Source organism: Lepidochelys olivacea (assembly GCF_965140295.1).
Source record: "Lepidochelys olivacea isolate rLepOli2 genome assembly, chromosome: 13".
Taxonomy (NCBI): domain Eukaryota; kingdom Metazoa; phylum Chordata; order Testudines; family Cheloniidae; genus Lepidochelys; species Lepidochelys olivacea.
The window spans coordinates 19,853,978-19,881,155 of record NC_140423.1 but is presented as its reverse complement, the minus strand read 5'-3'; the positions used below and the strand labels follow the sequence as shown (position 1 = coordinate 19,881,155).

The window sequence follows — 27,178 nt, the reverse complement described above, 5'->3', positions numbered from 1 at the left end:
AATGCTTGCTTGGGAGACTCTAAGCTACAAAATGTATTCATTTCCCTTTACTATGATAATGATGATTGATAACATCATGGTATTTTATTTGCTTATCTGAAAAAAATCACTGGTTCCTGGGAAGTGGGGGAGTAGGCTTTTGCCCAGCTGGTTTAGAGATGATGCAGTCAGTCCTGGCACCATGCAGGGAGAGAAGCTAAATGACTCACTAGATAGGTCGCTTCCAAGCCAAAGGACTCTTGCATTCTAATTTCTCTAAGTGTGTGATGAATTTTCATGTGCTGGTGAGTCGGGGATGCCTCTTGGGAAGCATTCAGACCCTCAGCAGGTCCACTCTCCCCTATCTTGTTGATCAGCAGCCCATAAGTTGCTGAGAACTCATAAATCAGACTAATCCTGTTCTTTTCCTTACAGGGGGGACCGCGATGCTGTGAGAAGAATAGCCTATGAGTTTGTAGAAATGAAAGCAAAAGAAGGTGTCATCTATGTTGAGGTCAGGTACAGCCCTCACCTCCTAGCCAACTGCAAAGTTCATCCTGTTCCATGGGACCAAGAAGAGTAAGTGAATCCGTAAAGCGTAAGACTGTGCCAACAGAGCACGCTGAGATCTGCGCGAAAGCCACTGACCAGCAAATGGAGAACAGAGTTTTGCTCCCAGGACCGGAGGGAGGCAGCACACCTTTTATTTCTATCTGGAATTCAGTAATAGTCATGTATACGCTTTTCCTTCCCCCCTAAAAATGTTCTTCCTCTGGTAACTGCTCCATCTGCTGCCCTCTTCTGAGGACAGATTGCCCCAGGGGCATTGTCTTGCCTGTGGGAAACAGCTGTTAGATTTTTGGCTTAAGCTGCACCCCCTTCAAGAAGTCACCACAGTTCAGATACACATCCCCACCCCAACCACAATGTAACCTTTTCTATCAGCAAAGTTAGTGGGCTGAGCCTTTGGGAGCAGCCCTTGTAGCTCTCAGTCTATCTTTCTATGTCATCTGTGCTCTTTAGAACAGCTTGTCGCTAAGTAAACCAGCCCTGAGCTTTGCAAGAAGAGCTCTGGGATTTCTCACAAAACATGGTTTGAGGCTTCTGTGGCTTTTTGTGTCACACCGCTCACTGCTGCCAGGATAGTGCAAAGCTCTGCATGTTAAGACTTTTTGGCCAAAAGAAAAAAAGTTCTTCTTCCCCAGCTGGCAAACTGGTTCATTTATTTAAAGAAATGCGGAGATCGAGCGCGGGGTTTGTGAAAGTGCATCTCTCAGGACAACTTGCATCCCACGCAGCTCTGCCGTGCTGCCTCCCTCATCCTCCAAACAGATGTGGGTCACTGAGGACCTCAGTTACAAAGGAGGCTAGTGCTGCATATAGGCGCAAAGGGAGATCACAGATGCACCTAAGGGAGTCAGGGGCCTAACCTGCTTAGACACTTTTGTAAGTGCTATTAGGTGCCTTTGTAAATCTGGCCCTGAAACTACAGTTCCTGGCAGACCATGCTCCCTCTTGCTCTGAGGGGGCTGGTCCAGTGTTCAACATGAGGGTGGCTGCAGTGTACTCCTTTTTTTTATATAAATGTGGCCCTTAGCTTTCTGGCATTTTGCCAGCGTGGTCACATTGGTTGGGCAGTGTTTGGATTCTCCTGTATTTTACAGCATACAGCAATAATACAGCCAGCTCAGTGATGTTACATTAGGGAAGCAGTTTCTCTTCCTCTGGGATTGCTGGGGTATCGAACCTCACAAGCTTGCTAGCTAACTTCTAAGTTTTCTTCCCACAGGGGCGACCTCACTCCGGATGAAGTGGTTCACCTTGTTAATCAGGGATTACAGGATGGAGAAAGGCATTTCAACATCAAAGCCAGGTCTATTCTATGCTGCATGCGCCATATGCCAAGTAATGTATTACAGTTCACCTGCTGCTCTGCTCCCTCCTTTCCTGACCCTTTGAGGGGTGTGTGAAATGCCTTGAATTGCGATCCTTTGGGGAAATGTTAGGGAAGCATCAGTTGCTCAGTTCTGATTTGAATGTTGTCTCAGTGCCGTGGGAAGGTGATGACTATTTCCCGTGTAGGTGCTGGTGGAAGAGAGAGACGAAGGGAGGAGAAGACACTCTTCATACCCACTCAGTGATTTCCAGGTCTTTTCTCTCTGGGGGGCGGGTAAATCTGACATCTCCCCAGTTTCAGGATTGAAGGATGCCAGCTCAGTTTTCCCTATTTCTGCAAAAAGCAATTTCTGACCAGCTTAGAGTTGTGCCCAGGTTAGTCAAAGGCACTTTGTGGGGTAGGGTACATGCTCTGGCGTATCAGTTGGAAGCAGCAGCTCTTAGAGCAGCAAAGACTGCTTTGTGGCATTTCTGTCTCTTTAGAAATATACACAATCCATGTCAGGTGTTTGAACCCAAGAGAGCAATGTATTCTAGTTCTATGGCCCCACTCCTCCCATCGGGAAGCTTTGAATGTCACTCTTTTGTTAGTGTTTTGTTGAGAGGGCCCCTCAGGAGGGAAGCAGTGTCTACGGTGAGCCCCATGTGCAGGTGGTGGCTGTGTGGACTTGGAGATATGTTCCATGGGGGCCTTTCAGGCTCACTGCATGGCTGCCTCTGGCTCTGTTCTCTCCTGGTGTTTAGTACCCCTTAGGACAAGATACAAGGTGAAAAAGGAAGAAACATTGGGCCTGCCTTGCAGAGATGAATTTGTGGATGCGAAATAGAGGTTAAGTGGAGTGGATGTCATTCATTTCCATTTCCTGCAGCTAGCTTTAAAATAAAAACCAAGAGCTGGGTAGAGTGATGCAGGACAGCTCCAGCTGGGTTTAGAGGAGATGTGGCCTGGTTAAGGGATTGCTTATTATAACTGGGATTCAGGGCAGACAGGTTGCTTGTGAAGAGACTATTAGTTATGTATTGAAATACCATGTATAATATGCCTTCTTCTAATTCTGATATTAAACAAACCAAACCCTTGAAATACACTGCTTCAGTCCATACTGGAACCTCGTTCAGTATTATGCCATTCCATGAGAAAGATGGGGAAACCTGAGCTCCTAGTTGAGAATGAAACAAATTTCTGGACTCCTTTGGGAGGTGGGGTTGGAAATGTTTATCAGATAGTGCTGTTCCCACCATCCCAAAGCACAGTGTAGAACAAAAATGATCAGTACTTAAAAGCAGTAACAAAGATACCTGGCAGTACTTCAAGTAAAGCTGCAGAGTAGATGCTCAAGTTGGAAACATTCCATGGGCAAGGAGAACAATTATACAATGACTGCACTTCCATTGTCTGGTTATGATGAGGGCTAACTAAATAACCTGTTGTTTCCATACTCTATGCAGGACCAGGTCCAAAAAACAGGTGAAATACACTAAGCCACATTCACTAAAGGCCAAAATTTTAAATGTATGTAGGTGCCTGAAAATGCAGCCTGGTGCCTAGTGAGATTTCGAAAGGTGCCTAAACATTTTTGAAAATCCTACCAGGTGCCTATCTGCATTTTAATGCATCTAAATATCTTTTAAAATCTGGCCTTAAACTCATTGACTTCTATAAATAAAATACTTATCCATAGCTGATACAGTTATCTAAAACAGGGGTTATATGGTAAGTCAGCCAATTTTCTATATTATCTTGACGTGCTGCATTCTAGAAATAGCACAATCAGGAAGACTAGGAAACAATTTTGCAATAACTTAACCTTTCATAAACAAAGGCATGTACTGACATTTTGAAATCCTTGCTGAACAGTTGCCTCGGGATACTTAGTAGATGGGTGGTGAAAAGGCATACTAGTAATGTCTGGCAGGTCTATATCTAAAAAGGTGGGAAATGATCCTATATGAAGTGATCCGATGAAGTGAGCTGTAGCTCATGAAAGCTTATGCTCAAATAAATTTGTTAGTCTCTAAGGTGCCACAAGTACTCCTTTTCTTTTTGCAGATCCAAACTAGCGGCAGGTATTTCTGTAGTGAGTGGTCACTTCCATAATTTCCTCTGGCCATCATCATAGACCTCATGCTCAGTGTGGTAGTGTGTAGACTCTTCTCTGAGCAGTTAAAGCGTGGATTGCTGTTACTTGGCAGATGCAGTCGTTCTCTGTTTTTCCCTCCTGTAACTGTGATCAGCCCATCACTTCCAAGACACGAAGCACATATAGTTACAGAAAAACCTTTCAGGTGCCATTCCAGGCTGTGTTTTTAAAGGGCCAATGAATGTGTGCCCACTAGGTTTGCCAGCTCATCTGTTTGCCCACATGCAAACTCTATAGTGTCTATGCCACAGAGCCCTTGTCCCTGAAAGCCAGGCAGTACTGCAGGTGCATTGTTAGGGGCCTTCAGCAAGTGTGTCCCCTGCTGTCTTAACTCTGAAGGTCCTTCAGAAAGACTAAATGAGATGACAGACACATCTAGAAAAGCCTCATGTTTCCTAGTCAGTTACTGCTTTTACTTCTCTCTTTTTTCATAACTTCTGCCCTCCTGTTGCTGCCACCCTCTGTGTTTCTGAGCTGTGTTGAATTTAATCTTGGAGTCGACCACACCTTTGTGTCTGCCCTCCTCCCCGTTTTAGTTTAATATTTTTAGAAGTTTTCTCTGATTTCTCCAAACCCAAAGGGCAGTGAGTAAGGGCTTTAAGGGAAGTGCTGTGCTCCTCATGCTGTTGGCAGCACTCCGAAATTAAATCTGCCAGTGGAGCCTGGAGCACCTGAATTCTTCACCTCTGGACTTTTCATCTTTTCCTTCATTATCTCCTAAGAGAGAGTGGCATTTTCTTCCATCTCCAAAGCAGAACTGCCTGTTTCCATCCATTGGCATCATTGAAACTTGCTTATCTTCACAGCAGGCTGTCCATGGGCTTACACTTTCACTCAGGGAATCTGGATGGTTGTGTAGTCCTCAGAAAGTGGTTTAGATGAATCTTTTTTTAATTGCTTCCTATAAATCTAGACTTGGAGAGGAATATTTACAAAGGGGTAAGCAGGGATCTCATCTGGCACCTCCAGATGCACTGCTGTGGAAGAAAAGGCCTTCCTCACCCCCCTCCACAGTCAAATGTAGCCTTGGGAATAGAATCCTGTCCCTTGATGCTCTTTTTCTTATGCTGCTTCTTTGTATGGAAAATATCATTTTCTCTACACATGTTAAAAGACACAATGCCCCTGCTGCTCTGAGCAATGATTGCCCTGTGCCCAGCTAAATGCTGTTTTGTTTTTTATGTAGGTCTTGGTCTTCCCAGCTGCGTGTAGGAGGGATGGTTTAGTTGGGTTGATTTTTTTTTTGTTCACGTTGCTGCCAGGTTAATGCCCTCAGTGAGTTGAAAACTAGTGTGCAATGTATGGATCGTTCTTCTAAGGGTTTGCAAATGGTGCCTAGAGCTTGGGATGGGTGCTTGTTTGCGTCGTTAGTACAAACCTCAGTACATAAATAACTAGCACACCCAACTGGGGATCAGGAGAGCTGGGTTCTAATCCTGGCTTTTGTCCTGACCTACTCTGGACCTTGGACAAATCACTTCACTCCTCTGTGCCTTGGTCTTCTCCTCGATAAAACAGGGATAATACTTTTACCTTCTTTAGACTTAGCGCTGTTGGATCTATGGATGAAAAGAGTGCAATAGCAGTTAACTCTTAGGATTATTATGTTTCTGCCATTGCACTTAATGCCCAGAGTGTAACTCCAGATGATGGTAGTATGGGTGTAGATCCATCTAGTGCATGACCCTTCCATTTTAAACAGGATTTCTCTGCCCACCCCATCCCCACCCCTTTTGTCTGACCTGTGGTAATGAGAAAGCAGGGGTTTGCAGCTGGGAGTTCTTCCCATACTATATAGTCAGGCACATACATTCTAAAGTGCAAAGTCACAACATAATACAACCTACTGGGGCTGACTCATGGAGTTTTGCTCTTGTCAAGGGCTGTAATGATAACGAAGGGCTCCCCCTTGGAAGGCCTAATAACCAGGGCTAAAACCTATCATGTCTACCATCTTTACAGGCAGTGAGCTCGCTTGTTGGTGGGGCTCTTCCTCTCTGGCTCTGGTCTGTAAATCTGTCTCTAGGGTTTTGTTGCTTTTTATAGGGCTTCAAACTTGGGGGAAATCCTGGAAATGAACTTAATTTTTCTATTCATAAAAACATAAGAACGGCCATACTGAGTCAGACCAATGGTCCATCCAGCCCAAAATGATGTCTTCCAATAGTGTCCAGTGCCCGGTGAACAACCACATCGGTTTGGACAAGAGCTCAGGGGTGACCCTGGTGGAAGGTTTTTCCTGAATCCTGCTGCTCTTCGTTCCAGGCTGGTCATTGGAGGTGGTGGAGCTGTGTAAGAAATACCGGAACAATACGGTGGTAGCCATAGACCTGGCTGGGGATGAGTTGTTGGTGGCTGAGACCTTCCCAGAGCATAGGAAGGCTTATGAGGTTTGTTCAATGAGCTTCTTGAAAAATCTTGTATCAATTTCTTTCTGGCAAGTAGTTCGGACCAAAAGTGGCCCGTAGGACTTAAAAATCATGTCTTAAAATTACTAGAAGTGTTTTATTGGCATAGTAGAAATATTACTTTTAATTTGGTTTGTAAATTAATTATAGAGTATATACATGATTTAAGTATAAAGAGATGTATTTATTTAAATGTGTTCCAGCTGCATTTACAACTTTGGTTCTTCAGCATTGAGCTGGTGCACAGAACCACAAAGTGAAATGGAAGATAAAATGATCCTGCATTCAGATCCGCCTGGGCGCTCCAGTGAATCTGCATAGGGCTGCCTGCTTACGTTGATTTGCAGGATCAGAACTCCATACCAAATATGAAATCGGCTAGTGCATCTTCACTGCCTCCAGCTGAGTAAAATGCAGAGACTAAATCAATTAGATAAACAGTGTAAAAATATGTTCAAAGTTTTTTCCATTGTAATAAACTAAGATGATGGTATTGGAGGAGATTTCTTTCCTCAAATGTATTCTTTTTAACTAGATGATGCTGTAGCTTAAAAAGGAAGCCCCATACAAATATCTCCCATCTGTATTTCAGGATTTTAGGACTCTAGGGGTGATTGTATTTTAAGAAGTTACATGATTGGCATAGGTCAGTGGGAGCTGAGGGTGCTCAGGAACCCAGCCTGAGAGGACACTGGCTTTAAAAATAGTGTGGGTGTCAGGTGATTGGTTGAGGTAGAATCAGGGATATCTCAGGGGTATATTGTTGTAGTTAACAGTCCGACTGCCGTCTGTGGTTGTCATGGGAATCATTACAAATGTCCTAATGTGCAAGCAAAAACTTGAGGGTGAGGGGAAGAGTATGGAAGAAATTTACTTTGTTTTGCATGGCCTTGAGCACCTGCACTTTCACAATCGGTGTCTCCTTGCATAAATGCCCAGTGCCATTTTTGAAATCCATGCAGTTTCTCACTTGCTATCATCTTTCCATTAAGCACTTACTGATAAGATATTACTTACGTAGCAGTTTCTTATCCTTTCTAACATGCTGAAGTTCCTTGTCATGAGCACTAATCAAGCAGCTGTACCTTCATCTTGTGCAACTGTTATACTTGCATTATACAAGACGAATCAATTAGTTGCTTATCACGTTACATCCACGTAGTTTAAAGGCTGATAAAACGGGATGGAAAGTAACAGTTTATCAATTGATAGCTAGCTTGCCTATGCGTGGGGTCTCAAAGTCCAAATGTCTCAACCTGAAGGATTTGACGTGTTCTTGTCTGAAAGCCAGCGTCTCATTCAGACTCAGAGAAACACGGAAGGAACAAAAGTTCCAATTTGTCAGGCTTTCTCAGCCAGCATGAAAGTAGAATGCTCCCTGTGATACAGCATGGCCAGACGGCAGGAGGAGAGTGATATAGGAGAGATATGTAAGTCCCAGGATGAGGAGAAGCCTTATTCCCTGTAGAGGGAAGAAAGGTTTCCATAGATTAATTAAAAGCACCTGAAGCCAATTACAGCACCTGAAGCTAGTCACCTGATAAAACCCTCCTGCTTCAATCAGCCAGGGGAAGGAGTTGGAGTAGAGTGGTTTGGAGTTGGAGCAGAGAGCAGTTTGGAGAAGTGCCATGGCTGGCTAGAAGACCAAGACCCTAGGTAAAGATACACCCGGCTTGTGCAGACAGAGAGGGCAGGAAGCCCCACAAGCTGAAGAGCAGGAGAGGGAAGTAGTCCAGAGGAAGGAAGCACTAGTTCAAGTGGTTTACCGCTGTCCCTCCCTCTCCACTACCCTTCTCTGGGTTACTAGTGGGACAGTAGATACCCTAGTTCAGGGGCAGGAAACTGCGCCCTGAACCACCACCCCCCCAAGAAGAGGAAGTGTGGGACCCATCATAATTGTGCCGGCAATTTGCCATATCCTTTTCTAAATTGCCCTCACATTGGAGCTTCACGCATCAACAGTAGAATGGATAATATGACTTATGAAATGAGAGGCTTATGATGAAGGGATCCGATGTCTGCCTTTGGACCCATGTTCCCAGTTTTCAGTTGTGTTGCCATTTAAACTCTGGCTGGGAGGAGTCAATGACTGTCACTACAGTTGGGGATAGCAGGGAGAGTTCTGTTTGTGACTTGCCTGCAGTAGGTTGTGGGGAGATCATGGAGGGAAGCCATGTAAAGATCTTGAAGCTGTGACTTTAGATAATTAGCTTGTGCTAAAGTCCTAGGTAAGTGATGTTGTAAATCAAAGAAGCATGCAGAGAGGAATGGACAGTCTCCTTGGTTGGGAAGTTCTGGGTTATTTAGAGTCAGAGGAGGCTGTTTGGAGGGGACGTCTTTATAGCAATCAAGGGGTGTGATTGCAGTTCATGTAGACATACCTGAGCTAAGCTTTAATCCAGCTATCTCAGATCGAGGAGCAGTGAAGGTGTGAGAGCACGTGCTTTGGTGTGGACTGTGCAGACCTATCTGTAGCCCTGTGTCATTCTTGGGCAGCTACCCCACACTGAAGTGTGTGCTACTGCAGCTTCACTGCTCTGGAACCTGAGCTAGCTAGATTAAATCTACTCCCGTACGTCTGCCCGAGCTCCAGCCGTGCCTGTGATTGCGGTGTAGACATACTCTAAGAGTGGAGGTGGGAGAGAGATTCCTGGCTTCCCTCCTCCCCAGTGCACAACCCCACAGAAATTCCTGCCCATCTCGCTGTTTTCTAATCCGCGTAGTGCACCAAAGGGGGATAGGTAAATAAACAATAAAAGTGAGCAGACACATTGGTTCTTAATGAAAGAGCAGGTAACTGGAACTGATGGAATGGAAGGAGTTTTGCCTGAGCACAGAATCTTTGTCTTAAATCGTTGCCTCTGAGTTCTCTGAAACACATTGCTCAGAGCCCTGAAGGCCGTGTCATGCTTCATTGAAGTCAATGGCAAAACTCTCGTTCACTCTTACTTAATCAATCATAGGGATCAGTAGGAGAAGCATTTCGCTCTGGTAGTTCAGAGGCCAATCCAAAACATGCTGGAGTCATTCCATAGATTTCAGCGGGGGTTGGATTAATCTGTTCATCCTTAGAACTCCCCAAATTAGCATTTTCCCACATGAGTGAAAGGCCAGTGTGAAGGGAAGGACTGGTAAGCTTAGCCCTGACTGAATGGTCAGCCTTCGGGGTAACTGTCTGAGTCCCTGTTCTGTGCAGGACATAAGACAAGAGTCTGTTAAAACAAAGCTATCACTGCAGACACAGGGAGTCTCGGTTTAATTTCAAGTGGATGCATCTAGGGCTTTTCTTATTAACATACCAAGCTGAGCCGTGTCTTACCCAGTAGTTTAGAGCGGAGCCTGGATATGCAGTGCAAACCAAGTGGAAAATTCACAAAGCACCTGAAAAATTCAGTAATACCAAACAGCTACAGCAACCTGTGTGTGTGTGTGTGACTGATGGAAGGTGCCAAGCTAAGAGCTCCTGAGACAGCAGGCCCTCCTCTCTAGAACAGGTACGGCAGAGGCCACAGCAGTGGGAGCTTCCCCCTTGCCCCGTCACCTCAGCCAGCGTGCCTCAAGGGGAGGAGAGGACAGGTCGGCCTCCATGGCTCAGTTAGTCCTTGGCCTGTCTGCTGAGACTGCCAGCAACAGAGACAGTTGTACTGTAGTTGTGGGGGTGTTTGTGTGATGTGGACACCAGGGACTGGACTGAGACTCACCGAACTTGCTGCATGTGGGCTATGAATAACTGCCAGCTGGTGACTGCTTTCATCCCCTAGTGCTGGCTGGGCTTCCCAGACACTCACCTACCCAGCTCCTACGCTGTGTGAGATTGGTAATTGATTTTCTTCTTGTTTTGATTGTGTTGCTCCACAGTTGTTACTCCTGGGGTTGGAGCTCTCAGCCTAATGGTCTGTTGAAAGCATTCGTTCTGTCTTAAAGGCAGAGAGAAGTCAGTGGTGGGGCTGCTGTCCTGATAGTTTGTTCACATCCCTTCTCCCCCCCTACCCCCGGCCTCTGTGCCTCCCCAAACCCACAGCAGTGTTTTCACTCTTTGCTTCTTGTGGGCTTTTCCAGGAAGCTGAAAGATGTGGCATTCATCGCACTGTCCATGCTGGGGAGGTTGGGGCACCATCTGTCATCAAGGAGGTAAGAAACCCCAGCGCAGGGCAGTGGAATAAGTTACAGCAGAGCTGCAAAATACTCTGTATTGTAATGCAGGGGACAAAGGTAGCTAGGGCCAAATCCTGGCCCATCACTCAGTAGCCCCTTGGAGCCAAATCCCCCCATTGCTCTAAGGGAGCAGAGTCTGTGCATCATACAAAGAGGGATCCGGAGATCAAGCCTCATATAGCGCTTGGAAGGAGCAGGCTCTCCTAGGAACTGGGCCCCCATGTCATGCATGCAGGCGTGGATTGGAGTCCTGGTTTGGGGCTTGGAGGGCTCAGGAGCTCCTGTGGGCCTGTCTAATCCTCTGGGGAGCAGGAGTCAGGCCCTTGCACAGAGCTAAGAGAGACTTTACATGTTTTCTATTCTCTACAGGCAATCAATGTCCTGAAGACCGAGCGGATTGGCCATGGCTACCGTGTCCTGGAAGATCCAGCCCTTTATAGGGAGCTGTTGGGTAGGAAGATGCATTTTGAGGTAATCACTAATTTTGCAGGGGTGGGGATCGTTCTGTCTGAGAGTGAGAGATCAGCCCTCATTTGCATTGTATGACAAGTCAGCACTTTAGATAATGAACATGGACGTAAATGCCTTTACTATAGGGGTGAAATTGCTGCTACCTGGAGTCCAAGTGCTAACAGCATTTAGAGTGAAATCCGCTCGCCACACCACAGTTTGAATTTAGCTGAGACTCTTGGTGGAAACCAGACATACAAGGCTCCAGCGTTTAACTGACTAGGCTGGTGAGGGGATACAAGTTTGGATCCCTCTCTGTGCTGAGTGCTAGAGGTCGAGTCATGCTCAGCCTTGGGGAAAGGGAGCCTGTATTATCTAGTCCATCTTCAGCTGATGCTTGGAGCAGCACGGCTCTTTGAGTAGAGAGACGCCTTTACCCCTTCCCAGCCAGAGAGTGAGTGGTCATGGTGTTAGGCTCACAGGAGTCACCAGGGCTGGATTAACTCTCCTGTGGGCCTGGGGCTATTAGATTTTGTGGGGTACCTGTATACAAGTATTTTTCCTAATTTGAAACAAAATGATCACAATTATGGCATCGAGGCTATTAACCCTATACTAAACTTGCCTTTTAATTAACATAAAGCCATTCTGTGGTTACATTTCAGTCTTAAAACATGTAGAATATAGTTAAGATAATTCAAAATAGCCTGCTGCTTCTTACCCTAGAACAGCTGTTATATTAGTTTCTGTCTGGGAGGGAGTTTGGGTGCAGGAGGGGGCTCCAGGCCGGGGCAGAGTGTTGGGCACGGGTGAAAGTAACTTAATGGACTTACCGGTACAAAGGGTGGCTGGGGTCCTGGGCAAGGTCGGGCGGGGACGGCTCTGGGCCCCCAGAAGGGACAGGGCCTCGGGCGGAAGAGGGTTGGGGCCAGACTCCCCCAGCCAGCCCTTCAGTGCTGCCTGGTCCGTGCCACCCAGGCTTCAGCGGCAATTTAAAGGGCCCGGGGCTTTGGCTATATTTGTCAAAATAACACTATATAATCATGCCAGTTTCAATTACTTTAGTAATTTATTTCAAAATACCTGTCAGCATGTATGTCTGTAACAATACAGACACACACAAAAATTCCCCGAGGAGTAGAGAATTAAAGAAACCCATATGACAACCCAGTTCCTGTTTCTTTGCCCCTTCACCCCCAGAGCCCAGTCATGGGGCATCCCCCCAGAGTCCAGCTGCAAGGCCCCCCTAGTGGAGTCACCTGCACCCCTCCGTCCTCATGGCCCAGCCCACATCCCCTACTAGGGTGACCAGATGTCCCGATTTTATAGGAACAGTCCTGATTTTTGGGTCTTTTTCTCACATAGGCACCTATTACCCCCCACCTCCTGTCCTGATTTTTTGACACTTGCTATCTGGTCAGCCTATCCCCTACACCTCAGAGCCCAAGGATTCAGAGGGAGAAACCACCTCATGCTGTACACTGCCTCCTTCCTTCCGGTCCTGCTGAGAACTGCAGCTGTGGGGAACCCTCCAGCTCCCTTCCCTTCCCACAGCAGTGTCTTCTATTTGTGAGCTGGGCTCTGCTGAGTCTAGCAGACCCTACTGGTGGCCAGCAGCAGCTCTGCAGCCCATTTCTGTCATGAGGGAGGGGAAAGGAAATTCTGCATGCACAACATTAATTTCTGTGTAAATTTTGCATTGCACAATGGTGCAGAATTCCCCCAGGAGTATTTAGTGTAAACTAACAAAACCATCCTGAGCAGATGGCTGTGATCACTTTCCTAGCCAAGGTTTCATTTACACATGGCAATATCATAGGTCACTGCTCACTCCGATGAGGGCTGTTTTACCAGAATGGCTGGGCTAAGTGGGAGAGAGAGATGGGGTGGGAATGACAAGGGGCTTCTATGCATGGGCAGAAACAAGTAGCTAAAAAACAAGTGTTCAAAAATGTTTATATCCAGCAGGCATGGGGGTAAATGCTCACTGCAGAAGCTGGGAGTTGATGATCATTATTGTTTTCACAGAGCTGTAAATCTATATGGTGCTTTTCAGGCCCAGCCCCTGCCTGTAGAGCTTCAGAACTTGTCTCTGTGTGCAGCATTATGGAAGAGACTGACTCTGTCTTTTTCCCCCCCGCTACACATATAGACGTGTCTTTTGTGCAGTGTTCTCACTGGAGCATGTGATCCAGACTTTAGGAAACACCCAGTAATTCAGTAAGACGTTTAAATATATTATTTTCAAGTAATTAATTCAGACTTCACTTTTGTATAGCTACCTTATTATTTCACATGAGAAGCAAGTTCTAACCATTTGTCAGAGTATTGTGTATAGGCTAAGGGATCAGTTCAGAGCCTCTGTAACAAATATACTGTTAGATTTTTTTTATGAGAGAGCTTTCTGCCAGCCTCAGGCCCCTGCCCTGAGCAAACAGGAGGCTAAGCTCCTGATTTCAGTGCATTGCTGTCTGGCTCGGGAGTGGATAGTGGGGCCAAGCACTTTGAACATATATCCAACAAATGGTTTGTTGTTGCAAAAATAGGATGGTGAATAGCAACATGACCTTTTGGAATGCAAACTATAACTTTCATAGGAATTTGTTTATCTAGCTGGATACAAAGTAGCCAAACTGGGTTGCAAGCTGTGGGGTTTTTTTTAGTGTATTTTACACTTGGAAAAACACAAACTATGCAAACTCTAATATTTGTCCCACTTTAAATTCCGTTTTCCCAGGTTTATGAATGATAAAGCCAATTACTCCCTGAACTCTGATAGCCCACTCATTTTGAACTCTACAATTGAGACTGATTACAAAATAGCTAAGCAGTTCCTGGGCTTCACTGAAGAGGAGTTGAAGAGAGTGGTAAGTTGTCTTGGGATGTTCTGTGCAAAGCCGCGTGTTGGAGCTGAACGTGATCCATCATTTCTGAGATAAATCTCATTTTTAAACATGAAACTGGAAGAGAGTTCAGCGGAGTTAAAACTGTGGGGAGAAAAAGCTGAATTATGTGGGGGCACAACAGCAGTTTTCAACACGAGCATGCAGTTAGCCCAGTGTAACTGATATGCAAACCAATTGGCTACAAAGTGGCCATTTGCTTTTGCCATTACTTACAGGGTCACATGGTGTCCGTCATTGCATTTTTGCATGCAGATTGGCATGTGCAGTGTCCTGAAAAATCTAATAATTCTGTTTTTCATCTGCCTTGTACCTAAGATAAAGGGACAGAAAACTAGTCTGATAGAGTGTCACTTGTTTGTGGGTAACCTCTGATGCTTTCCTGTTTCACCATTAGAGGTGCACTGGGTTGAAAGGAGATATGTACTGTCCAGGCATTCATGCATCCTGCCATATGTTGGAGACCAGTTGATTTCCTTTCTGTGTGTTGAAGATGAATTTGCAGAATGCAGCTGTGCAGGAGAAAGCACTGGGCCTGTATCAGGGGACTCATTTAAGGAGCAAGAGTCTGTCTTCCTGGAGAGTAGACTTATGTGTTAGTTCTTCCTTCCAGCTGTAGAAAGCTCTGATCTTTATACCGTTAAATCCATGGGCAGTTTTGCTGCAGGCTCCTGCAGAAGACGAGCTGTTCCTTTCTGTTTAATGAAAGGAAGCTTATAAATTAAGGGGAGAGAGACATTTTTGTAAATTGTTAAGGGAAGCCAGTAGTGAACTTTGTTACAACAGCAGCATATCAGGCAGGGCCTGATCCAAAACTCATTGAAGTCAATGAGAGTCTTTCCCTTGACTTTAATAGGCTTTGGATCAGGCCTCTAAACTGCACATCCTGGAACCCGATAAAGGAATTTAAGACACATTGTTTATCTCCTGCTTTTTTTTAAGCCCATTACAGATCCTGAGTAGGAGCAGGTTCCTTTGAAAACTGAGGCTGCTGAAAAGAGCTCAAGAGTAGCAGTGCTAACAAAAGTGTCATTTGACTTACACCAACTCACTAGCTCACACTCACTGATGCACAAAGATTTGTGCACGTACGACCCCACACTCCCTGTGGGTATTACCCAGCTATCTCAGTCTTTCTTCTTCTTTTCCTCCCAGAACATCAACGCAGCTAAGTCCAGCTTCCTGCCTGAGAAAGAAAAGAACGAGCTTCTCAGTAAGCTGTATGAAGCCTACGGGATGGTCCCAGACAACCCATCCTAATCCTGCTTCTACCAGCCGGCAGGTTGCAGTCACCTCTCCCCATGTGTGCTCGACTCCTCTTTGTTTTAGTGGGAGCATTTGAGGAGGAGGTGCCAGGGTATTACTTTGCTGACCTTTACAGTCCGAGGCATACACTATAAAGCAGTATTTCCATGGTTCCTACCGTATATACCTACATACAGCACCCACATACTAAATAGATATCTGATTTCCTAGATTTCTGACTCACAAATGTACAGGTGGAATTTTCTGGCATAATTCCATTGTGGCTTATGCCAGTTTTACATCCTGGTGTAAGTGAGAGCAAAATAAGGCCCTCTTTCTTTGTGGTGGTGGTGGTGGTAACATTTTGATGTGACTTTTTGGTGCTCTAGTTCCCTTGCTGATCTACCTTAGTCCCCCTTTGCACTACAGAAGTAATCATGTTGAGCTGCGGCTGTGGTCTAACCATGGTAGAAGACAGTTTTTTCTCCACCTTGCTCGTGTGCTTCAAACTGGGTGAAATTGTTTCAGCAAATAATTTATTTGCCGAAAAATGCAGCTTTAGTCACCCCAGAGCCATTCGCGAATTTCTCTTGCATTTGCTGAGTACAATCTGAAAATGTCAGTGACCTAACTCAAAATGTTTTGAATTTGGCCATTTGTCTAGTGTGCAGAGGCCAGGGAGGACCTCCCTTTTACAGCCTTTAGCCAGATGGTTCTCAACCTATTTACCATTGTAGCATCCAATACTACCAGTATGGCTCTGAGGATGTCACATGGGCACAGCTCTGGGCTGATTGGGACACAGGTTGAGAACCACTGGCCCAAAGCCACTTAAAAACAAGCCCAAAAGTAGCCCAATCTATTTATTGAAAAAAAGGGTCTGGAAATGGCCAGCAGTGGGTGGGCAGGCAGTTGCTGTCTGCTGCAGCCTGTAGCATGCACATCCTTCCAAAAGGTGACATGTAGCTGGGGTTTGGGGGGGAGAGAGGGCACCCCCCCACCCCCATTTCTGCAGAAGCGAGTAGGCAGTGCTCCCTCTGGTGGCAGCACTCTGTCACCCCATCTATTCCCCCGTCCATCCCCTCCCTCTTCCTCTCCCCACTCCATCCCTTTTCTTCTCCACACTGTCCCCCTGCCCCATTTCCCCATCCCCTTCTCTTCCCCCTACCCTATATCATCCCTCTTCCCCCCCACCCCCTTGCCCTGCCCCTCCACAGGCACTCACCAGTTGTACAGAAACAGGACCCAGCACACACACAAGACGGCAATGATGGGCACTAGGACATAGGAGGCAGCGTCCTGCCAAGCTGCCTCTCTCGCCCACAGGCTGAGCAGAGTAAGCCCTGCTCCAGGCAGGAGAAATCGGGGGTGGGAGGACTGCGGGGGGCACCTGTTTGCATTCTGGAGACCCTGAATGAAATGTTCTGGTTTAATTTTATTTCTAATTTCTGCTTAAAGAGCTAAAAGGAAACTGTCAAATTCTGCACCATAGTTCTAGCCAAATGTGACCCACATTGTTAGAACCTGGGGGATAATTGACTCTGGGATTTTATATATATCTAACATATATCTAGTATCTAATAGCATGTTGCCAACATAATAAAAAGGATAAAACATCTACCTACCGACCACCATCACTAGCTGCTGTTTTGACAGGACCTACAAAAAAGTAATGTGAATTTTTCCATACTGTAGTTCTATGGGTAACCTTTGAAATTTCCTCTCACCTCCATATCCCTAGGGCCTCTACAGTCAATCACAACCACTGGTGGAATCTGAGTGGCACAAGCTGGGCTCTGGTTGCTTGAAGGGAAAAATTGGAGATGGGATGGATGGAAGCAGAGGCCAGGTTGGATCTGTTCTCCCATTTAGCAGGCATGTAAATTGGGAATAGCATCCCTGAAATCACAGGAGTTACACCATTATAGAATGGATGCATCTTGGATCAGAATCAGGCCCTGGGTGTACACATGGCAAATGTTGTTGTTCAGTAACTTTGGGGCCTGACTCCCCCCCCCCCCCCAATGGTACAAATCAGGAGTAACTCTCTCAAAGTCAGTGGAGTTACACTGGTGTGGGAGGAGACTCCTGTTTGAAGTGCAATCGCGTCTCTTGTTCAGACATTGGAGGCTCACAACTTCCTCAGAGCTGTCGATATAAGCTGTTCCAATTTCACACATCATTTACCCCATTATGCTCAAAGAAAGAGACCTGTCACTGCCAGAAGTGACAGTGTTATTACTGGGCATTGGGCTGTGATTTTTCTGCCATGTAGTCCAAAAAAATGTTTTGTTTGGTGTGTTTTCCCTTCTGAGCTGTGCAGAATTAATCAGAGCTGTGAGGCAATGCTGAACTTGGAACTGTTCCCTCTGCAGTCAGTTAGATCCTAGTGTCAGCTCACTTTTGGAGGCCCACTTTTGCAAGGGTCTTCTACCACTATGTCCGTGATCAGAGTTTCACTACAACTTCCCATTGAAGTCAGTGGGAGCTATGTGGGCCTAGCATCTCTGAAAGCCAGGATGTTACTAAATAATATGATGTGCTTGTTCTTTCAGCACAATTGGGGACGGCAGCTGACACGGGTCTTTTACTCACAGGGGAAATCTGATGCCCCCATCTTTCCTATCCAATTGTAGTTTGCAAACAGGTGATTTGGGCTAAAAATAACCCTTGAATGCACACTCTTGTGAGCTGAGAGACCTAAGATTTGCCCATCCCTTGTAGTGCTTGAGTTTATAGTGTATTATTCTGTTCTCTGCTCTGCCTGGCTGCTCCATTCTTATGAGCATTTGGGAGGCTGGATGAGACATGGATTCTACTCAGCCAGAGCTTTAGAGAACAGGAGACTTGGACATTTAAAGCCCAACTGTGCTCTTACTGGAGTCACTGAGAATGTGGCCAGTTTGCCGCGGACTTCAACGGGAACAAGAGCAGGCTCTTACATACCATGTCAGAGCAAAGTTGGCAGCATGATACAGAGAAGCTGATTGACCTGGGGTTGGTTGTCAAAGAAAAAAAAAAAAAAAAGGCAGAAGCAGCACCTGCTAGCTGCTAAATCCTTGTTTTCTAGGTGCTTCAGAGCCATAAAAGTCTCTATCCTGGCTCCGCAGTCATCTCATTTCTTAGGCTCCTTGGAGGTGTCTGGTCTGTCTGGCAGCACATTCCGACCTCGTTTATGGCCTTGTTTAGTTTGATAAAATTTGAACTCGTAACATTGTTCCCCTCTAATTTTCCTCTTGCCAAGAAGGAGATTTTGATGTTGGGTCACCATGTGAGAATGTTTCTCTCTCCTTTTCTGCCTCAGCCTCATCGCACTCTTTACAGCTGCTTTAGTGCTAGTGCCCAGGTCCACCGAGTGGTAGAAAGGCCATTGTGGATTAGTGTGGCCCAGTGATTACAGCTCCTGTTTTGTGGGAAGGGAAGGTTGGGGTGGCGTGGGGGTGCAATGTGCTCGTTCCTTTCTTGGAGGTGGCATGGGGTTCGTTCATTAATCTTTGGGAGACATGAGAGGAAAACACAGCATCGGATTCCAGCTGGGCTCTTGTCCTTTTCTGGAGCCCTTACTGGATCACTCTTTCTTTCATAGTGCACATGGAATTCTGGTCATGCAGTTGCTGTGTGTTGGGGGGAAGCTCAGTGCTTCTGAGTGGAAAGGACACCTTACGTCACCAGCAGCATTTCCTCTAGCACCTTGGTCTCTCAGCCAAGTCCTGAGCCAGCCCAATCGTACTTCGCGTATGATGTTGGACCCTGAAGGAGCTGTGCTCTAAAGTTCAAATGAAAATCCTAGAGACATCAAATAACCACTGCCAGGGGAGCTGGTCTCTAGCAAATAAGAGGACATTGGTGTCAAACTAGTGGATTAATTTGCATTTATTGAGCCCGGCTTCCAGTCCACTCTCAGCTGGAAGTTGCTCCAGCACTTGGGAGCATATGAAGCTGGACAGCACTGGTGTCATTTGAAATAGCACCTTTCCCTCTGTTCCCAACATAGATGTGATCTAGTGTGATGAGCTTGTGATTCCACGTTTCAGGAGATAGAAGTGGGGGGAACAGATAATTGCAGAAAAATCCCACTCAACTTTATTATCTGAGAGTTGTGTGTTCTTTATTACAACAAGCGTATAGTTTATCAAACAATTTTTACCATGAAAAATGTCTCCGAAGTGAGAGCGTGTGAAACTTTTCCAGAAATAAATACCTTGGAGCTAGATGGATTCTGGAAGAGATTAGTCTGAATTTTATCAAGTGTCACAACACACAAAAAAGCCTCTTCTGCCCTTCTTCTAACAGTATCTGAAAACCCTACAATGCCAAATGGTGTCCATGTGTGGTGCTGCTGAGCCTGCAGGTGGAGTTTGTCCATGCACCTGTGAGCTTTGGTCCTTTTATGATTCCCAAAAAGTAGCAGCACAGGTTAATAGTGTTCAATATTAATGCAGCAGGAACTCCCGTCACCCCTCCCCAGCTGATCCCCATGACTCCAGGTGTCTGTGTAGGCAGCGCTAAATATCCATTCACCTCTAAGCTGGATACAGAAGGAAGGTGAAGTAAGGGAAGCACCGAAATCTCTAATCTATGGGAACAGGAAATAAATAAATAGTCTAAATGTACAGAGTAGAAAATGTACCTTATACAGTAAAGGCTGAAGTGTAGATTTTAAATGTCCTGTAGAGGAAAATTGCTACTGAGGCACTTTGAGAGTGGGTCATGAGACTACCACCCGTGCAGTGTTGTTCTAAGCTGTTCTAGATGGGAGTAGAGTTCCATGGATGTACCACTCACTGATGAGCTTCCTACAGTTATCTGAACAGAATGGTTGCAGCAGAAGCATTTAAAGGGAGAATTCATTGTTCTGGTTTGGCTCTCAGTTGTCAAGAAATTTGATGGAACGTTCCCATTTAGTGTTTACAGTTCTTTCCTCCTCCCACCCTTCCTTCCCCACCCCCCACTCTTGCGATGCTCATGATGGGGGGGTGCCATCTTGCCCCTTGAGTCTCACTTCAGGTTCCTTCTCAGAAGCAGAAGCAGCAGCTTGGTTTCCTGTAAACCGAAAGGAAGCAAGGGGGATTAAATTTGTGACTAAGAGAACAAAAGGTTACTCGCTCCATCTGTGCCGCCACTGCTCTTGGAGTACATCTGCACTGCAGAACAAAACCCGCAGCAGCAAGCCTCAGAGCCTGCATCAACTGACTTGGTGTGAGGGGCTCACCCTTCTGAGTTAAAAATAGCAGTGTAGACATTCCCACCCAGGCTGGAGCTCAGGCACTGAGACCTCCATTCCCCCCGCCCCCCGGTTGGGTTTAGTGGCCCAAGCTCATGCCAGAGCAGGTCCTGGAGAAGTAGACAGAATTTGCAAGCCTCTGGGTTATTTTCAAGGAGAGACTTGGACCAGCAATTTTGAACCACTGCAGGGCTGGCTCTTGCTCTCTGGCTGTTGATAGAGTAGAAGAGGCTGCAGGCTGTATGCTCTGATCCCACTGTACTTGCCTCCTGCAGAGCTTGGGAACTTCACTAGAGGGAATGAGAGTGGTTTTCTATCATGGTTTTCAGTTAAGCATGTTGTTTTCAGAAGCCATTTCGGGAGGAGGGGATGGAATGCCTCAAAATGTTAGCCTCCCTCTTTCATGATCCAAAATAGCATGTTGTATATCTAGCCCCTCTACAGGAGACTGTGGCCCTTATTCTTTCTAACGAATGAAAAGGAGCATTGATAAGACTTCCACTAAAAGAGAAGCCACCAGTCAGGTTGAAGCTTGTACCCCTTCCCTCACACTCCCAACCGTCACCAGCAAACTACTTCTGCTGTGCTTGTATAGCCAGCTGTGTTTTATGTACACACAACCATGTACCCAAATTCAAAGAAGTGACCAATAATGACTAAATCTTGATCGCACTGAAGTCAGTGGCAAAGCCACCATTGACTTCACTGGGGCCAGATATTGGGCCTAAAACAGGGGTTCTCAAGCTAGGGGTCGGGATCCCTCAGAGGGTTGCGAGGTTATTACATGAGTGTTGTGAGCTGTCAGCCTCCACCCCAAACCTCACTTTGCCTCCAGCATTTATAATAGTGTTAAATATATAAAAAAGTGTTTTTAATTTATAAGGGGGGTTATACTCAGAGGTTTGCTATCTGAAAGGCTTCACCAGTACAAAGGTTTGAGAACCACTGGCCTAAAAGCAGCAGGCTGTATGCTGCTGAATGCAACCTGTCACATGCACCAAACTTCAAAAGGCTATTCTAGAACGAGGGAGGCTGGGTGCGAAAGTGGGTTTTAGGGGGTTGAGATGACATACTGGGATGCTTAGGTAGGGCAGTGCTAGAGCAACAATTGCTTTCTAAGCGGGGGACATTGCAGTTACAGAGTCACACAAGGAAGCAATGTGAGTTCTTTCGGATGTCTTCTGAAACTCCTGGTAGCCTGCTGCCAATATATTTGCTCTATGGCTGCTGGATCACATTAGAATCCACTAGTAACATGCTTAAAGGGGTATTATCAGGGTAAAAAGGGGATAAAAATGTGTTTTCAAACCTGTTACAAATCAAAGCTCAGAAGACAAAAATGGAAGGAATGTTAAAAACAAAAACTTTACTGTCCCCATTTGTGCTTTTTACACAACAGGCAGGTAGACTGATCAGTGTCACTTTGCTTTGAAAAAAGAAAAGAAGTACTTGTGGCACCTTAGAGACTAACAAATTTATTAGAGCATAAGCTTTCGTGAGCTACAGCTCACTTCATCGGATGCATGTAGTGGATCCGATGAAGTGAGCTGTAGCTCACGAAAGCTTATGCTCTAACAAATTCGTTAGTCTCTAAGGTGCCGCAAGTCCTCCTTTTCTTTTTACAGATACAGACTAACATGGCTGCTACTCTGAAACTGCTTTGAGTTGGTTTCACTTTTAGGCTCCCTGGCCTTAGTGCTCCCTGCTGGTCAGCATGTGTGACAGCAGCAGCAGAATGCCTGCAGGGGAAAGATTACATAAAAAAATTCTATTGTTATTAAAAATCATAGAAACATAACTATTGTTTAGGTTTTCAAAGAGCCTATTATTCTAAAGCCTTTGGCACATAGGGGGTCAGTTTGCCCTGCCGGTGCCCTTTGCCATTACGTTCCCTGCAGTAGAAACCATCAGCGCTTGAACTGGTTTACACAAAGAGCTTTGACAGGAGCATGTTAGTGTTTTACCCGTTACGAATTAAAACCTGAATCACCCTCAGACTCACTGTAAGGAGCTCACAAGGACGAGTTCAGACTAATGTACCCATTAAATAAGAAGGCAGTGACACTAGGAAAGAATGGACCATTCCTCTTCAATGTGCTTGGGTTTTCCAGCTGTGAGCTTTTCAGGTCACACCTGACTCCCTGAATTTGCATGAAGTTGAATATCTTGGCCTTTCAGGCTAGGCCTAGGGAGCCCATGTCAGTTTCCTCACCTTGCACACTTACCTGCTCCTTCAATGGAGAGCTTGCCTATGTCGCCTGCCAGCTTCCGCATGCTGATGGTGGTTGAGTCTCCTTGGATGTCGTGGATAGCGTTCCTCCGCCCAGTGCGATCACAGGAAATAAAGTCAGTGTACGAGGGCTCAATCTCCATTACTTCGCTTGCATTTCCAAATTCATAGGAATCCCTGTGGGGAAGAGACAGTCCTGAGGTGAGGGGTCCTCAGAGAAATCTTGCTACATCCTCTTCCGAGCTCTACTCAGGTTAAATGATCACGTGGAGTTTAACTGCAGCATGAAAAAAACAGTTCTGGTTAATTTTGCTTTGGGCCGTCTAATAGCGCCACTAGATTTGCAGGAGAACAACCTTTGTCGTGTGACAGGGCATTGCTTGTAACACTGACCTGTGTCTGGTGAGCGGGGCCAGACAATAAAGATCTGTCTCTTATCAGCACCCCTGAATGTCTGACCATTATTACACCCTCTGCAGTTGGAAGCAAAGAAGATGAGGCACTTGACTGTCCCTTTTTAGCCTTCTCCTTTAGGAGTTAACATGAGAAATGGCTGTGCCCTTTCTGCAGAAATAACTTTATCCTTGCTGTTTCCTGTTATGTTCTTATGAGGATAGTCAGTGGAGGCTGGGGGGAAGGGAGGACCTTCTGCAATGGGTTGTGCACAGAGATGTCCCTTGGATGAAATTCACTACAGTGCCGCTGCCCTGCTATCTTCCACACCAGTCTATTTGGAACAGGTCTGGAGTCCCCACCTCCACCACCTGTCTGCTTCACCCATGCACCACTTATAGGGCTGAAGTGGTGCAACAGTCATCTCGCTGGGGAGTGAATTTCACCTGAACAACCTGCCTGTGTGCACCACACCACAGAAGACCTCCAACTCGGCTGTGTTTGCTCTGATGGGCATGGAACAGATAGCAGCAAAGAGAAAGTCCTGATAGGATTTGATCTAATGTCAGAACAAGGCATGTGAGAATAGCAGGGTTCGTCCTGCGTCTGCAGAGATAATGGAAACTGGTTTGGTTTTAATTACTTGAGCTCCAATGTTACCGAACCCTGTCCCTAACTTTCCTCTGTTCCTAAAAAACATCATGGGATCTTTGATCATGGGCCAGATTCAGCTCTTGCACTCAGTGGAGTTATGCCTCTGTATGCCATGGCTGAATTTGGACCCACAAATTGTCAGGGTATCTGCTTTCTATCTCCTCTGAAAGGCCCTTGGAGCAGGCAGTGCTAGGTTGTTGAGTCCATACTGATCTCAGCTGGCGTTTGTCAGTCTCATTTTGAAATGTATATAATGAAGTGTTTTAAACTGCTTGGCAATGAGGAATTAAAGGTGTGAAATTCAAACCTTCTGTGATCTTTCTGGGCCATTTGACGCTGGGGCTTATTTCTGTGCTCAACTTCTGAGAACTGTTTGAATGGCCAGATCCTCTCAGCCATGTCAATAACTCCCTGAGCCAGCTCCTTTGCTGGTGTGGTTTGTATTTAAGTTGCTCCTTTTCATTTAAGTTGACTGTAACTTGTCAGCATTTGTACAGCACACCCTGTTCAGAGATTTTGTCAGGCTCTGAGACCATGGAAAAGACACACTGTCTTTAAGCATGGAGCTCGCTGTGAAATTCACTTGGAATTCTGCCTTTGCTCTGGAAATCTGGCACTCTTGATTCCTGTTCATGCTTACTAGGCATGTGTTTATCCGCATGCAAGTAAGAGACTATCAATTATTTCTCTCTCTGATTCTGAGCCACTGAAAGCAGTAGCTTTCACCTAGATGATGCTGGAAATGCTCTGAGGAGGTTCCTGATTACCCGTGCCTTGCTGACGTAAGCTAAAATTCAACTCCTCAGCACCCACCTGTTTCTGCGACTTGTGGTTAAATGCCCGTAGGGTGAAGCTCCGCGTGAGTTGGAGACTGATTTAGTTCCCTCACAGACTGTGCTCAGCATTGAGCTGCCAAAGATGCCACGTTCAGATGGACCCATGCCAGGAAATGACATCCAGGAAAAGGAACTGCCTCCTGATGCAACTGCTCATTGCTCCTAACTCACTTTTTGGCAGTAGCCGTATACTGAAATCCATTCATGTCTTGTTTATTCTGCATTTGGCTCAGAAGAGAGCCCGGGAGTGCCATCTCTCAGGGACTGAGCTGACCTCTGCCTATGCAGTGGATTGTGCCCAGCCTGCTCGGCAGGGTATCAAGTTCTAAAGCAAATGAGCTGCTCGAGGAGGCTTTGGCAGCAGCAGCAGCGTGCTTACTCCTGTCCCTCCTCAGCTCTTACCAGCCACAGAAAGGAATGAAACAGAATTTCCTGGGCATGTGACCCAAAAAGCAGCTGCAACACTCATGACTGATGAGTTTAAGGGGACACAGTCAGGGCTAAAAACTGACTGCCCCAAAAAGGACTTTCACCTTCAGCAGTACAGATATATTCTTCTCTCCAGCCCATGTATCTTGCCAGCAGAAAAATACCCATCAGCTATTGAGCTCCCCATTGCTTGTAATAAACAAAGCAGGGCCTGCTGCCACAATGGACAGACCTGCTCTGAAGGAGCCCCTGAGGGCCAAATTCCCCACTGAAGTAAATGGAGCCCTCCTATGTACTCTAGGGCTGGGTTTAACTCTGCCAAGCTCATTCCAAGGGCCCACAGCGGTGACTTTCTCAGGCTGTGGAAATGCAAGGCCTATTTCTTCAGTATGGTACAGCCCCTTTGTGCTGCTCCACTGACAAACAAGCCTTAAACTCAGCAGCCCTGGCCAGCTGATAAGGGGAGTGGCCAGTGAAAAGGATTGGTGGGAGAGTCTCTCTTTTCTGACTATTTCCAGGTGCTAGAACAGTTGCTTGGGGCCATAGGTGACCCAACCTAAGTTAGGAGAGCTCTAAGCTGCTCTAAATGACTCCAGGGGCTGAACAAAGAATTGCAGAGCTACCAAGAGAGCATAAAAGCCAACTTTTCCTTTCTCTTTGGGTCCTGCCCTGAACACAGGCCAGCTGCACCTGAGAGTCAGACTCACAGAGAAATAAAAATCATTATCATGTGACCTCAGGAGGCTAAGGCAATGGTTGGTGGGGAGAGTTGGGTAGAGAGATGGAGAAGAAATTGAGGATTAAGGTTAAATACTCCTTCATCCTGAGTTTTAACCGGATGGCTCAGCCTCAAGGGAAATGTTTATAAAACTGGTACGTTTCAGCTGCTGATGTGACTCCGAGTGTTAATGTCGTTTTAGGAAGTGCTGGGGTTGGCTCAGTTGCTGGATGTTGGATTTGAAGAAGGGCCTTTGCACACTTTACAGTGGAATCTGCTTCTCAAAATCCTAGACTCTGCAAATATTCCAAACAGGAAATGCAAGCTACTGCCCTCCGAGCAGCTCAGGAGTTTGGGGAGGGCCTGACCCTGGTCACCTGATCAGGTGAAACTCCCACTGGCTTGCATGGAGTCAGGCGTGCAGCACTGATACCTCGAGGAAGGAGAGAGTGAGTGAAGGGAATGAAACTAGTCGTTCCTTTCCCTGTGCATTTCACAGAAATCGCTGCTAATGGAAGTCTCACTTCAGTTATCAGCTCCAGAAGGCAGAGGGACTGGCTGGGAGGGGGATTGTCATATTGCCCCACTCTTTCCCTTGGCAATTCATAGAATCATAGAATATCAGGGTTGGAAGGGACCCCAGAAGGTCATCTAGTCCAACCCCCTGCTCGAAGCAGGACCAATTCCCAGTTAAATCATCCAATTGTCCTGTGTCAGGTTAGGTTGTAAGCTCCTCAGGGCAAGAATCTTGTCTCTAAAGCATATGTGCTCTTCTGCTACTCCTTAAATAACAACCACTGCCCCTGCCCTGGAAGATGGCTTATAACGGGAGGTGCAGTGGCTAATCTCATAACCCCAATATGCCTTAGACAAGGAAAACTCCTCTGAGGGAAGATGGCAAGCAGTATGTTTATGGTGGCTTTTATGCTGAAGACTGAAATTCTTCTCCCTTTGCTCCAGCACTGGTGCTAGCCATGGAGGGGACGCTTGTGTAGACTGGACTTGTGTGTTTTTACTTTCCTGTCATCCAGCCCCGCTCACAGCAGGTCTAGATAAAAAAGCACCAGCAACTGGTCTGCACCACTGGAACTACATCGACGGAGAGATCCTGTAGTTGAGGCCAAAAGGGCGGCCTCCCCCCACCTCCAGGGAGAGAAGAAAATAGGATTTTCTGTAACTTCACCTCACTTTTCTGAACCTCCCCACCATTACCTTCCTCCAGCCGACGTAGCCTCTGCAACCACTGTGTTCATGCTTCTGGTTATTCTCTACCTCTTGCCTGGTTTCCCCAGCGCCAGCAGCACCGCTTTCCCTGCAGTCAGTATTTGGGGAAGGAAGTTCCTCCTCTGGCTAGAATAAGTCCTGGCCTTTTCCCTAGCATGCTGCCATGATGTTATCCCATAAGTATCAGTTTGCAGGCCTCACCATGAGAATGACACCTCCCCAGAAGCCAGTGACTTGCTCATTAGTGCACAGTGCAAAGCCCTGCTGTCCTGTGCAGCATTGCACAGGATCGT

General features: G+C 46.3%; 2 protein-coding genes across 6 annotated transcripts in view; one reads left to right on the top strand and one right to left on the bottom strand.

Annotated features, from left to right (window-relative positions):
- LOC311529662 (adenosine deaminase-like) overlaps positions 1-16,802 on the top strand; it is a 30,871-nt gene extending 14,069 nt beyond the window's left edge. Inside the window, exons 4-11 of the mRNA XM_084645803.1 lie at positions 415-558; positions 1,769-1,884; positions 6,282-6,406; positions 10,484-10,555; positions 10,949-11,050; positions 13,182-13,249; positions 13,767-13,896; positions 15,088-16,802. Coding sequence (XP_084501929.1) covers positions 415-558; positions 1,769-1,884; positions 6,282-6,406; positions 10,484-10,555; positions 10,949-11,050; positions 13,182-13,249; positions 13,767-13,896; positions 15,088-15,192 — 862 coding nt within the window. The 3' untranslated portion in view covers positions 15,193-16,802. The remainder of the gene's footprint in view (positions 1-414; positions 559-1,768; positions 1,885-6,281; positions 6,407-10,483; positions 10,556-10,948; positions 11,051-13,181; positions 13,250-13,766; positions 13,897-15,087) is intronic.
- Positions 16,803-16,938: 136 nt separating this feature from the next.
- Positions 16,939-27,178, bottom strand: part of PKIG (cAMP-dependent protein kinase inhibitor gamma) — a 32,908-nt gene continuing 22,668 nt past the window's right edge. For all 5 annotated transcript variants that reach the window (XM_084645806.1, XM_084645805.1, XM_084645804.1 and 2 more), the window contains exons 3-4: positions 22,627-22,808; positions 16,939-20,220 (exon numbers count right to left, since the gene is read on the bottom strand). In XM_084645806.1, the coding sequence (XP_084501932.1) occupies positions 20,141-20,220; positions 22,627-22,774 (228 nt within the window). In that variant the 5' untranslated portion in view covers positions 22,775-22,808 and the 3' untranslated portion in view covers positions 16,939-20,140. The remainder of the gene's footprint in view (positions 20,221-22,626; positions 22,809-27,178) is intronic.